This window comes from Rhinatrema bivittatum, chromosome 4, assembly GCF_901001135.1.
Source record: "Rhinatrema bivittatum chromosome 4, aRhiBiv1.1, whole genome shotgun sequence".
Taxonomy (NCBI): Eukaryota; Metazoa; Chordata; class Amphibia; order Gymnophiona; family Rhinatrematidae; genus Rhinatrema; species Rhinatrema bivittatum.
The window spans coordinates 439,601,798-439,616,294 of NC_042618.1; the positions used below are offsets into that span (position 1 = coordinate 439,601,798).

The following is a 14,497-nucleotide window of genomic DNA, read 5'->3' on the forward strand; positions in this document are numbered from 1 at the left end:
ACTGATACTGGAGTCACTGTACAAGTAGAATTTATAAGCTGTTTGGAGTTAAGAGTACATTTTTACCCATTTACTGCTGGTGCACCTCATGCAGCAAAATGAGTTTGATATCATTTTAATGCATTCTCCACTATTAAAGAGACCAGACCCTACTTTTACATTTAAGTCATTACTTTTACATTTAGATAGGCAGTTTCCTTGCACTTACGAAAGTAGCAATGTTAGCAAAAGAGTTTCAGATTAGCTCAGATTCTAGATATGACTGGTTCATATTGGCTATGATGCATTAACATATCAGAAACAAATAGATATGATGTAATCTACAGTATGCTTCAAAAACTGGCTACTATCTGACATGCAAGGGAATTCACAAAAATAAAAGTTAACAAATAAAAACAAAAATATATATTTCAGGTGATAACTTTTTATTGGGCTAACTTAATGCACATCATAGCTTGCTTTCTCTTCTTCAGGTCAGAATTCAAATGAGAAAAAGATGACATTACTAAAAAATATAAAGTAGTGTGGCTGCCATAAGTAAACCATAAAAGGCATTCCAGTGATAAAGGGAAGGAGGAGAAGGGATAGGGGGTTTGATGGGTGATCAGAAAGTGACAGGCAGTATAATTTCATGGTTCATAATGTGATAGGAAAACTAGATCTCTGAGTCCTTTCTTTCCAATTCCAATGTGTCTATCATTTTAACTCCAAAAGTCTTGCGTTCCTGGATTATAGGAGAGCATCTAAAAGAATTTAAAAAATAATATTGATAGTAAACCTTTTAACTGACACTGGATGAGTACTGCTACATGAAATGTTCCTTCTAAGGTGTGCAGGGGACAGCTGACACCTTTCTTCCCACCAGGCTTGCTCCAGCCCTTTCATGCTTTAAATTGTGCAGGGCCAGTAGCTTCCAGAGGTGATAGGGCCCATGCAGCTCAAACTGTGAAAAGGCTGGAGTACACTTGCAGAAAAGTGTTGGCAGTTCCCCATATATCTAAGAGGGAACATTGGATACATGTCACATATATTTTTGAAAAATTGCACAGTACAAATATAGGATTGTCTATTACAAAACCAATATTATTCAATCATACCATTAGTTCTTCCTCTTTGGGCGGTCTTTCTAATGATGGAAGGTACCACTGAACACAAAGCTCTTTATCCGAAGCAATGGTTGCCATGTTAACATTCTGAATGTCGGCTAAAGTATCACTTTCAGATATCTTTGCTGTTATCACAAATTCCTCAGATTCACTTTTTTCTAGACTCATCTGAAAAAAATAGGGTCAACATACTTAGAACTGTATTACATATATACATATAGGGGTACATTTTAAGAAAAAGCGCGAGCGCGTACTTTTGTTCGCGCACCAGGCACAAACAAAAGTACGCTGGATTTTATAAGAACGCGCGTAGCCGAGCGTATCTTATAAAATCTGGGGTCGGTGCGCGCAAGGGGGTGCACATTTGTGCACCTTGGGTGCGCCGAGCCCTGCGCGCGCTGCCTGTTCCCTCTGAGGCCGCTCCGAAATCGGAGCAGCCTCAGAGGGAATTTTCTTTCCACCCACCCGCACCTTCCCCTCCCTTCCCCTACCTAATCCCCCCCTCCCGGCCCTATCTAACGCCCCCCTACCTTTATTCTAAAAGTTACGCCTGCCTCCGGCAAGCGTAACTCGCGCGCGCTAACAGGCTGCTGGCGCACCATCTCCCGACCCGGGGGCTGTTCCGGAGGCCTCAGCTGCGCCCCCAGAACGCCCCCGGGCCTGCACCACGCCCCCGACACACCCCCGGGAACACCCCGATCGTTGCGCCGTCCAACCGACACGTCCCTGACACGCCCCCTAGCGAAGCCTTGGGACTTACGCACGTCCCGGGGCTTGTGCGCGCCACCGAGCCTATGCAAAATAGGCTTGGCGTGCGCAGGGGGTTTTTAAAAGGGTTACGTGCGTATCTTATGCACATAACCCTTTTAAAATCCGGCCCATAGGATCTTAAAAAAATTCTGCAAAATGACAGGCACAATGAATGGTGGCCAAACTACTATATTAAAACATGCCTTCTGTTAAGGATTTTAACTGCTGAAATGTTACACAAAAAGTTGCCACCAAACTAACATCCACCAAAATTCAGAGTATCCCAATAACTCTTTATGCAATAAGAAAACTTTCATATATGGCCACCACACATAAGGGTTTAATATTATTGATGACAAAAGTTATCACAGGTTACCCAGTTTCTTAATTTCCATCCTCTAGCTCAGAGCTTTCCAAAGTGTGTGTCGGGACACTTTAGTGTGTCGCCTGCAGTGTGCTGGTGTGTCGCGCAAGCCCGGTGCATGTGACACACCGGCAAGTGGGAGCCAATGCGGCCGCCGGTGGACCTCATCCCACTGACGGCTGAGCAGTGACGTTTCGCTGGGCTGGGCTGTGCTGTGTGCTGGAGACACACAGCAGGAAAATCGGCAGGGCTGTGGTGGAGCTCATGTCACCATGGCCCGAAGAAAAAGGTCACGTCGAAACGTGCAAGTGCTCCGCCTCCTTCCTGCCCACGCGGCCCCTGAAGAAAAATGTTGCCGGAGCCGCACGGGCAGGAAAGAGGGGGAGCATCAGCCGCATGCAGAAGAGGAGCAGCGTTGTTGCAGCGGGCTGAGAAGAAGAGGAGGCCCGGTAGCAGGGTTCCCACTGTGGATTGGCCTGAGAAGATCAGGGCCGCCGCGGATCGGCCCGAGAAGATCAGGGCCGCTGCAGAGCCCATCCTGCAGCGACCAGTGAAGAGGAGGCCCAGAGGTAACAGACAGGCTGAGGGCCCGTAGAGTGCGTGTATGAGATGAGTTGAGAGATTGTGTGTGTGTGTGTGTGCGTGTATGAGATGAGTTGAGAGATTGTGTGTGGGCATGAGGACCTGAATGTTTGCAGAGACAGCATGTGAGAGCCTCTGCGTGTGTGAGAGACAGCATGTGACAGTGAGAGCCTGTGTGTATGAATGATTGTATGAGAGAGAGCATGTGACAGTGAGAGCCTGTGCTTGAGCAAGATAGCATGTGGGAGTGAGAGAGAGCCTGTGTGTGTGTGAGACTCAGACAGCATGTGCAAGAGAGAGACTGTATGAATGATTGTATGAGAGAGAGCATGTGACAGTGAGAGCCTGTGCTTGAGCAAGACAGCATGTGGGAGTGAGAGAGAGCCTGTGTGTGTGAGAGTCAGACAGCATGTGCAAGAGAGAGACTGTGTATGAATGATTGTATGAGAGAGAGCATGTGAGAGTGAGAGCCTGTGTGTGTGTGTGGGTGTCTGTGAGAGAGAGAGAGAGAAAGCATGTGAGAATGAGAACCTGACTGTATGTTTGAGGGAAGAAGATAGATGGAGAGAACAGAAATAGAAAAAAAGACAATATAAATGGAATTGGCAAAAAAATAAGAAAGGGGAGGTGGAACAAAAAAGTCTGTGACCAACCGATTAGAAAACTAAGATCAGACAACAAAGGTAAAAAAAAAAAATAAATTACTTTTTACTGATTGGCACATGTAATCTTTGGTAATGTGCAAGAGTAGCACTTTCTCTATGCGGATCTCACAATGTACGAGATCAACATGGAGGAAGTGGAAACCCACGGGGCCTGCACAGAGGAGGCAGCAGAATGGGCTTCAGTGTCAGTAGCAGCAATCGGAACCTCCCCAATAGCCACGGGGCAGCAGTGACAGTGGCAGCAGAGGAATGAGAAAGGCTCTGAGGTTGCTGGCAAAAGAAAGAGAGGGGGTCTGCCTTTAGTGTGTGCATGTGTATGAATGGGAATCTGCCTGGGGGTATATGTGTGTGAATGCATGGGTGCCTGCCTGAGGGTGTGTCTGTGTATGAGAATGAATGGGTGTCTTCCTGGGGTTTGTATGTGTGAGAATAGGTGCCTGCCTGTGTGTGGTGTATGTGTGTGTGAGAATGAATTGGTGCCTGCCTGGGGGTCTGTGTGTGTGAGAATGAATGTGTGCATGCCTGGGGGATGGTGAGGGAGTGGTGTGAAAATGAATGAGAGCCTGCCTGGGGGTCAGTTTCAGTATGTGAGAATGACTGGGAGCTTGCCTGGGTGTGTGTGTTTGTGTGAGAATGATTGGGAACTTGCCTGGGTGTGTGTGTTTGTGTGTATGTGAGAGAGCCAGAGAGAGTGTGTATGAGAAAATCCAGGGGAGTAAGAGTTTGTGTATGGGGGTGTGTGTGGAGGGGGAGAGAGTGTCTTAGAGCCTGAGAGTGTGTCAGTGTCTGTGAGAGCGAGAGGTTATGGTGGGTATAAGAGCATGAATGTTTATGTATGTGACAGTGTATGTGTGAGAGAGAATGAACATATGAGTATGTGTGAGAGAGAGAGGATAACCTCCTAATCCTTGACAACATCAGGGTGACTGGAAATCAAGAGCTCCCAGCAGGAGCTTTTTAAAATCCTTATTAGTTTTAATTATTGGGTGTTATTTGATATATGTGCTGTTTTGAAACATTTTATTGGTGTTTGGGAAATTGTAAAAAATGTAAATGATTTTAATTAATAGAAATTCTATTTATTAGTAGTTTTAAAATATTCTTTTATTAGTATGGTTTTACTATTATAACTGATGCTTTATGTTTCTTGATTTTATTTGTTTTATGAGGAATGATGGTTCTGTTTTTCCATTGTTAATACACAGAGTCTGGCTTCTTGGGGTTTCCATTTCAGTTTTTGTCTAATTTGTGCGCCTTCATTTTGTATTCTGTATTTGGTGAGGGTCTGTCTCTGCTCTCTGTGTGTGACCATGATGAGAGATTCTGCTAGCATAGGGATCTATAGCAATCTGATTTGTTTTGTTTCCTCAGTAGGTGGTGTATTGGTATTCTAGGACCCAGTGTAATATTTACCCTTGCTTTTTCAAGGTAGGGTTATTGTTGTTTGAAACCTTTGTGTTATTACTGTTATGTTACAATGGGATTGCAGTATAGATTTTGAGTGTCTTTTTTGCGAGGTTTTGTGTTAGTTCACAATGTGCCTGGCAGTGGAAGGTGTTTGTGCTGCTGTTACTGTGAGGTGACACCAGAATTTGAAAATATCTTTTACTATGATGAGCTGTAAGGGAAACATCCAAGCTCCATTGTTGGGGGGAATTTCAGTGGATACACAGAGTTACAGAACTGGAGGTGCAGGATTTATATTGACATTCTGTCCCTTCCTATAAATTCCAGACTTCACTCTCATAGCCATATAGAATTAGTTGAATGAGGCTATCAAATAATTATATAGTGTGAAACTGGCCAGCTTTTTAAAATTACGCAGAAGACCCTTTGGACTTTTTTATTAACACCAAATATTCAAAAGCTGTGTTCATCCCATCAAGCTCATATATCTCATTAAAGAGGTAAATTGAATAACACAATAACTTTGTTTTATTATTGTTACTCATACATTATAACAATAACATTAATCTTGGAATATTATATATTTTTAATATAAATGAAAGGTTTTCACAAGATAGGTTGTGTCGTGAAACATTTTGTTATGATATATTTAAGGAAACATACATAAATTGTCGAAATACATTTCGTTCATTTAACCTTTAACCTCTGGTTTGCTAGTAGACTGAATTACTGTGTCCCGAAATTATGTTTGTCTAAAAAGTGTGTCACCAACATGAAAAGTTTGGAAAGCTCTGCTCTAGCTACTAGGGATCATCAGTGTTTATCTGATGCCCATTTGAATTCCATTACTGTATTTATCTTCACCACCTCTTCCAAGAGGGCATTCCATACATCCACTCTGTGAAGAAATATTTCTTGTTTCTGAGTTAATCCACTTGGAGTTTTATATGATGACCCCTAGATCTACAACTTCTTTTCCATCAGAAAATATTTGATTCAAGTGCATCATTAATACCCTTCAGGTATTTAAAAGTCATTATCATATCTCCCCTGTCTCTCCTCTCCTCCAGGGTATATATATTTAAGGTTTTCAAGCTCATCTCATATGACGTTTGGTATATATCCACACCATTTTGGTTGCCTTCCTTTGCACTGTTTCCATTAAAGGTTCAATTCACGGGCATCACTAATATCTTTCAGGTATTTAAAAGTCATTATCATATCTCCGGTCTCTCCTTTCCTCCAGGGTATACATATTTAAGTCCGTATTTTTTGAACCCTGTACATAGCCTTTTCTTATTGTTTTTGTTGTTCATCCCCCTCTCCTAACTTATGTTACCCCCAGTTCAATCTATCAACTAAATTTATCTAGTTTTTTGGTTGTTATTTTGTTGACTGTTCTTTGTTCTTTGTAAAGGCCATGCCTATCTATACCTTGGTTCTAAGTTATCTGTAAACCCACATGATGTGCAAACGGTTGTCGGTATATAAAACCTTCTAAATAAATTAAATAAATAAGTCCGTCAGTCTCATCTCACGTGGGTTTTGATGCAGACCCCGCACATTTTGGTTGCCCCTCTTTGGACTGCTTCCATCCTGTCTCTATCCTTTTTGATATTCGATCTCCAGAACTGAACACAGTAATCCAAGTGAAGCCACTCACTCACACATGCACTCTCTCAAACACACATACACACTCTCTGTCTCATACATACATGCTCTCCCTCTTACTCACATGTGTAGAGTCACACGCATATTCTCTTTCACTCAAACATACTCACTCTCACATACTCCTTCTCTCACTCACTCTAATCCCCAATCCCTAAAGAAGCACAAGCAGCAGTAGCAGCCTCCTTCTCCAGCTGCTGCAGCCAGAACTCCTCCTTTCTTCAGGGACTGATGCTACTCTTTCTCCTGATGACGCTGCTGTGCCTCCTGGCCTTTCTTTTATTTATTTAAGAGTTTCAATATTCCACCTCCTCCATATATCATGTTTGGGGTGGATTACAAGAAATACATTCATAAAATACAATCTGATAAAAGCAAGACATTTAACATAAAATAAATAGCAGCCAAAAAATAAAAACAATATAACAAATACATTATCTCATCATTGTTTCAGAAATATATCTCACTTTACCCTCCATTGCCTCAGGTACAAACATGCGATAGGAAAAGGGCTGTGTTTTATGGTAATAGGCTATTTATCGCAAAGTGCGCTATCTTAGAGCTTTGCATAGGTATTAGCGCAAACTGTGATAACTTTTTCACAATTTGCAGTAAGTGCCAGAATTGTTGTAATTCCTACCTACAAAGAGAGAGAGAGTGCGCGAGAGAAAGCAAGAGCCTAGCTATAAGGCCCTCATACTAGGTAGATATTTATACCTCTATATGAGGCCCACGTAGCTAATCAAGGTGAGGTTTAGGTATTAGTGTAGGGATTAGGGGCCTCTTTGACATTCAGAGTGCGACGTACGAACAGAACAGTGCACTCTTGTGAAGATTTGATGACCTTCGGAGTGAGGAAACTCACCCAAAGATGAGATTTGTGCAATGTTCTCTCAACCTAACTTGATGGACTCTCTACCTGGGTAACATCAAGTTAGGTTGAGAGAACACTGCACAAATCTCATCTTTGGGTGAATTTCCTCACTCCGAAGGTCATCAAATCTTCACAAGAGTGCACTGTTCTGTTTGTATGTCACACTCTGAATGTCAAAGTGGCCCCTAATCCCTACACTAGCTAGGTGGGCCTCATATAGAGATATAAATACCTACCTAGTATGAGGGCCTAATAGCTAGTCAGTCTCTCGCTCTCTCTTTCACTCTCTCTCGCTCTCTCTCTCCAGCTTAAAATACTGAAAGCGCTATTTGTGAAAACACTGCAAAGGGATCGCGGCAAGACCTAGAAGATTTTCTTTTTGGTGAAGGCATGAAAATATTTTAAAAACAAAATGATGGAAAATGAACAAAATTGCGATTTCTGTTATTTCATTTTTAAAAAATTGGAATGAAATGGAAATTTTGTTAACATTTCTTGTTTCATTTCAAATGAATGCACATTCCTATGTAATACTATACTCCAAGATCCCAAATTGAAATCCAGGCTGATCAACTTTTACAGCTAGGTTAAAACAATTCTCTGCAACTTCAAACAATCTACTACTAACCAAAAAATAAGAGATGAGATTTAAATCTCAAATGTGAGGTACTACATAGGGTTTAACTGAGGGAAGGGACCTTTTTATTTATTGCGCAAAGCTGCAAGAACTCTGGTTACTGGGCCAGAAGGAGAAATTACTATTTACCTGATAAATTTCCTTTCCTTAATGAGGACAGGTTAATCCAGGGGCGGATTGAGGGAAAATAGTGGCCCGGGGGATCTTTCTCCATACTGGCCCATGGGTACCCAATTACATATACAATATAATTTACATATATAATTTGCATATATAATTTACATATATATGTACACAGCCCTATATTTCGGCATGGTCCTCCCGTATCAACACAGTACTATTTGCAAAACTCAAAGAATAACAACCCCACCTATGAAAAAGAATACCACAAATATTACACCAGAATCTAAAATATCAATACACCTATCAGGAAAACAGAACAGGCCAAGCTACTACAGATCCCTACAGAGAAACCACATGCTAAAGGAATGCTTCATCTCAGTCTCGCATGCAGAACACAGACCCTCATCAAATTCAGAATAAAGCCACATAAAGTATAAATAGAAATGTGCAGATAAAAACTAAACTGTAAAACGTATCATGCCAGACTCTATACAGTACAACAATGGAAAAACAAAAATGTCATCATTCTTCATGAAACAATCAATAAAATCAAGATATATAAATCATGAATCATAATTATAAAATCATACTAATAAAATAATTTCAAAACAGCTGATGAATAGAATATCCATTAAAGACTCAAGCAAATTTTGAAACCTTTACCAAACACCAATAAAATATTTCAAACAGCAGACACATCACATACTACCCAATAATTAAAATTGTAGTCAATCAAGAAAAATGAACTTAAAAAGCCACCTTTACTTACCCTCTCCAGCAGTTCTCCTACTCCTTTCCCTTGCAGGCCACACCAGATGCAGCAGTAGCTGCTGAAGCTATCCTCACGGTCCTCTTCCTTAGGGACCACAACCAATCTCTTCTCTCTCACTCACACACACACACACACACACCAGTCATACCCTCAAGACTAGTTTCTGTCTCTCACACACCAATCATCTCTCCCCAACCAGTCTCTCTCTCACACACACAAGCACACACATACCAGTCATCTCCCTGATCAGTCTAACACATACACACGTCACCTCTCTGGCCAATCTCTCAATCACACAATGCTCTCACTCTCTCTTACTTACACAAAGGCTTTCAATCACACACAATCTCTCAATCACACACATGTTCTATCTCACTTACAAACAGGCTCAATCACACACATGCCATCTCTCACAGCCACAAGCCAGCCAAAAACATGCTCCATCTCTCTTGCGCACACACATTGACACACAGAAGCACCCTCCCTGTCTCACATACACATTACACTCTCACAGAAGCACCTTGCTTTCAGACTTGTAGCATTTTTCAATTTTACTGAAAGTGAAAGTGATGATCCCAACCATTAAATAAGAAAACCACATTCCTATCAGAAGGCGAAATGACACCCTTCCTTCAGGTTCTGTCCTCCCAAGGGATAGCCACCCACACCATACAGCTTCTCTTGTTTTGCGCTTTCAGGCAATAAAGCAAGTGTCTTTCTTCAAACTATCAGTCATATGCTTATTCATGTGGGAGATATGGAACCGAAAGACATCCTTAGTCAACTTCCCTTTTAAATGGGAAGATTCCAGTCTTAGTCATTTAAAAATATACATTTTCCAAAGGCTTAAAAAAAAATAGCAAAACCGTTTCAGATTGGAACTATTCTAGTCTTCATGTTTAAATTATGCTTAAAAAACAAAACAAAACCCCACCTGGCATCAGTATCTTAAATTTGTGATTTTGCTGAGATGAACATTTTAAATAGTTTAATTTTTTTTGCTTTAGTATTTGTCTCTACCTACTTTGCTAAATTTTATTTTCCAGAAGAGGGATGCTTAACATTCAGTAATTGAATCTTTCATCCAACTTTTCAAAAGTTGCACTACCAGCACAAAAGTTGAGGTATATGTATTAACACATTTCATTTTTTTTAAACTGGCAGATTCCTTTCTCACATACATAACACACACACACACACAAGAAGCACCATTCCTTTCTCACACACACACACACACACACACACACACACACACACACACACACACACACATACACAGAAGCACTGTTCCTTTCACACACACACAGATGCACCATTCCTTTCACACACACATGCACTGTTCCTTTCTCACATACACACAGAAGCACCCTTCCGATCCAAGGCCCCCACTGAACAGCTGGTCTCTGGTGGCAGTTAGCGGCACCGGTGTTCACTTCTTCGGCCCCCGCCGGCCTTGGTTTTAATTTCTTCGGCCCTCTTGGTCTCTTGGTCTCTTGGCCTCAAGTGGGGGCTGGCTGGGTGGCGCCTATCTTCTTTTTTTCGGCCCCCGCCGGCCTCGATTTTAATTTAGTCGGCCCCCATCTTCATTTCTTCGGCCGCCGCCGCCGCCGGCCTCGATTTTAATTTAGTCGGCCCCCTGCCGGTTTGGTCTTCCGTGGGGGCTGGCTAATCTTCTTTTCTTCGGCCCACGCTGGCTTGGTCTAATGGCGGGGGCTGGCTGGGAGGCGCTGAGGCTGGGCTGAGGAAGAGCCACGCGGTCGAGACCATGTGACTAGCTAGACCGGTCCACCGGGGGATGCCCGATCCCCCAATAGGTTAATCCGCCCCTGGGTTAATCCACATCAGTAGGTTATGCATGTCTACCAGCAGATAGAGATGGAGCAAAGCTGATGTTATGGTATATATACCCCGGCACCATCAGCCTGCCAGTATTTTCTGCAAAAGCCAACTGTCGAAAACTAAAGAATACATGATCATAACCATAAAGACAACCATTCAAACAATCAGTTAACAGACAAGGAGTGTAATGTTACTAATCTAGGGATTGGATCTGACACTTATCAGTAATCCCCAGAAATGCAGCCACTCAAAAGGACAATAGTACCACCATCCGGCAGCCAAGGGCAGAAAAGTAAATTAACCTGTCCTCATTAAAGAAAAGGAAATTATCAGGTAAGTAGTAATTTCTCTTTTCTTAGCATTCAGACAGGTAAATCTACACCAGTGGGATGTACCAAAACTACTCCTGTACAAGGTAGGAGGCTGCTCATGGTCCAATCAACACCACACACATGAAGGTTGCATCCTCCCGGGCTTGCACATCCAGGCGATAATGCCTGGAAATTGTGTAAGAAAAACCAAGTCGCAGCTCGACAAATCTCGACGGGGACAGTGATTGGTTAGCAGCCCAATCACTGCCCATGACATGGCCTGAGCCATTATCAGCAAATGTAAGGTTTTATGCGGGAACGAGTCACTTGCAAAAGCCAGTTGACTCCCTAGAGATTCAGGATCAGGCAAAGAAACCTCCCCTTTTCGGGTACAATTAAATAATTGGAAATTTGGCCCAAATTATCTTGAGATATGGGCACTGGGATCACAGCCCGCAGGCTGAGGAGTCCTGACAATTACACTCCACCATCTGTCTTTTTTGCAGAGAGCTGCAGGGAGACACCACAAAAACGATTCAAGGAATGCTGAGAAACTCCAGAACATAGCCATCTCTTATTACCTCCAGACCCCACTGGTCTGACATGATATTGATCCACCTCCAATAAAAAGGAGACAGGCGACCCCTACCTCCTGTTCCCAGGAGTGGGTCGGCACATCCTCACTGAGGGGTTCAGGGGGGCACTGCCACTTGAGCCCATGCCCCATCTGGGCTACCTGGGACAAAGGACTGAGACATATGTGAAGATCTAGCCCTATGTAGTGTCGAAAACGTTTGAAAACCCCTAGCATGACATATAGTGCCGAATGTACCCTCGATGAGACTGGCTCCCCGGTACATCGGTCCCTTCTCCTTCACAGAACGAATTGTTCTGGTCACCTACCGCTTGAGGCTGCCTTCCTCTTTAAAAATACACAACATATTCCATGTCTCACTCCTTAAGCTCCTGGTGTCCTTCTGGCCACGCCGGGAGATCCCAGAACCCTTGGACCTGAGGATTTATGCGAGTAACCCTTTTAAAATCCGCCCCTTAGTGAGCACCAGATCGAGTACTACACCCTCTCTTGTAGGTTTCATTACCATTTGTTTGAGCAGATCCCCTTGAGGCATTCACTATCTCTCTACTTCTCATACATTCCACAGAAGGAATTCTCAAATCCACATTTGGCATATTAAAATCTCCAACAAGTGACACTTCACCCTTCTTTCTCACCTTTTGGATCTTCAATAAGTTCTCTGTCCAGTTCTTCTGTCTGAGTCAGAGGTCTGTAGATCACACCAGTAAAAATGAAAGCAGCATCTTCTTTTTTTAGGACTGTCCACAGTGCTTCTTCTCTACCCTGCGGCCCTTGAAATGCAGTTGCTTGGATATTGTTTTTCACATAAAGAGCTACTTTGTTGCAACCGTCCCTTTCCGAAGGCTTCATTCCGCCTACCTCTCTTTGTTTGCTCCTCCTCATGCTGCGGATGGATGCCTGGCTACCGCGGCATCTGCCTGCCATCCTCTCCGGCGACCCCGGACCAGCTTGGGCGCTGCCTCCCATCATGCTCCGCTTGTACCATAGGGCACGCGCGCCGCACAGCCCTTCTTCTTATTTCCTACTTGGCACGAACCTCCGGGGCGTTCCCTCGTGATGACGTCATGATGCCCGGATATTTAAAGCCTACAATGTTTGCTAGCCTTGGAGTTAGCGGGGGGGGGGGGGGGGGGGGGGTTATCCTACGGGAATCCTACGGATGGGATTCGCTCTCCGTACCCAGCTACTCTGCCTCTCCAATCTCTATTGAACTCTCTAACGCTAACGGGGTACCTGCCCCTCGGGGGCCTCACTTGCTTTCCAGGTCACTATCAGGAAACCGGTACTCGCTCCTCAAGGGCCCATGTTCCCTGACTCGCTGCCTACTCCTACCTTCTCTTCTGCCTGGAAGGATTCACTAATCTTCAACATCATCGAGGGCGGGACACCAGTTGCCTTTTAAATTGAGACTCTCTCCTTGGCATCGCGTGCCATTGCCTGGTGAAATTGGGCAGTTGCTGCATCTCTGCTGCCTTCTCTGTTCTACTGGAGTGCTTTCTGCACTGAGATCACTTCAACAGGGGTTTTTATTTTTATTTTGTTTCTTTTGAAATTCTCCTTCTGGCCACTTCCTGGATCTCTCGATTTTGACTCTGCCCCCTCTGACATCATCGACATCATCGAAGGCGGGACACCAGTTACCTTTTAAATTGAGACTCGCGCCATTGCGTCGCGCGCCTAAAGGAGCGCGACCAAAGAAGCAAGTCCCTTGGTGCGCCCCTTTGCGCAGACCCTTTGCTCAAACTCTTTTTCAATACTGTCTTCACCATATTTTTTCAATACTAATTTTAACTATGCCTAACTCAACACTTTACAAAAATATTCCCATTCTATCATACAACCACATCACTAGAAAGGAAAAACAAATTCATAAACACATTTCACATAATCCCATTTCAATATCAACTTCAAATATTATTAACTCTTTAAAACTAACACTTATATCACTTTTTCTACTCAATGCTCAATCCATTAAAAAAAAAATTCCAATACTACATGACCTCCTCATTGATTACCATCCAGACATTTTCTGTATTTCTGAATCATGGCTAAAGGAATCTGACATTGTCTTAATTAATCAACTACTTAAAGCCCTTTATAATATGTTTTCCATACCTAGAAAAAAAAAAGGAGGCAGTCTATTCTTTTTGGCTCTAAAAAAGTATAATTTCACATTTCAAAAAATCAATACCAACCCCACTCTAGAAATTGTTTTATTTAAATCTAAGTATTTACAAATCTTATTATTATATGCTCCTCCAGGTTTCCTTGAACATAACCCCTCACCACTTATCCAAGCTATTTCAAATAATATTAATATGGACAATCCAGTTATCATTCTAGGAGATTTTAATTTGCATGTTGATACAATTCCACATTCTAAACCCTGTCAACTTATTCTTGACACATTAACAACTATTGGTCTAAAACAAATAGTAAATTTCCCCACTCAGAAGTCTGGACACACTTTAGATCTTATATTTATTAATAATTTTATTGAAATTTCATGCCCTTTAATAGTAACAAATCTCCATTGGTCTGATCACAATCTCATCATAACCAAATTTTGCTTAAATTCCTTACACCTAGAATTCACTAATCAAAATAAATATATTGAGTTTCGCAAATTATGTCCCAGTGACGAGTTAATTGATATCATGCCCAAATATTTAACAACTATAAACTATTTAGATACCAATACTGCTATAAATTCTTGGATTTCAATTACCTCTGAAATTGCAAATTATAAATGCCCGATCATAAAAAAAAAAAAATCAAACATTCACCCAAACATAAATCAC

General features: G+C 42.4%; 1 protein-coding gene across 1 annotated transcript in view; it reads right to left on the reverse strand.

The window, feature by feature from the left end:
- Window positions 1–14,497, reverse strand: part of CFAP54 (cilia and flagella associated protein 54) — a 1,106,494-nt gene that overhangs the window by 64,524 nt on the left and 1,027,473 nt on the right. Inside the window, exon 65 of the mRNA XM_029597529.1 lies at window positions 1,098–1,274. Coding sequence (XP_029453389.1) covers window positions 1,098–1,274 — 177 coding nt within the window. The remainder of the gene's footprint in view (window positions 1–1,097; window positions 1,275–14,497) is intronic.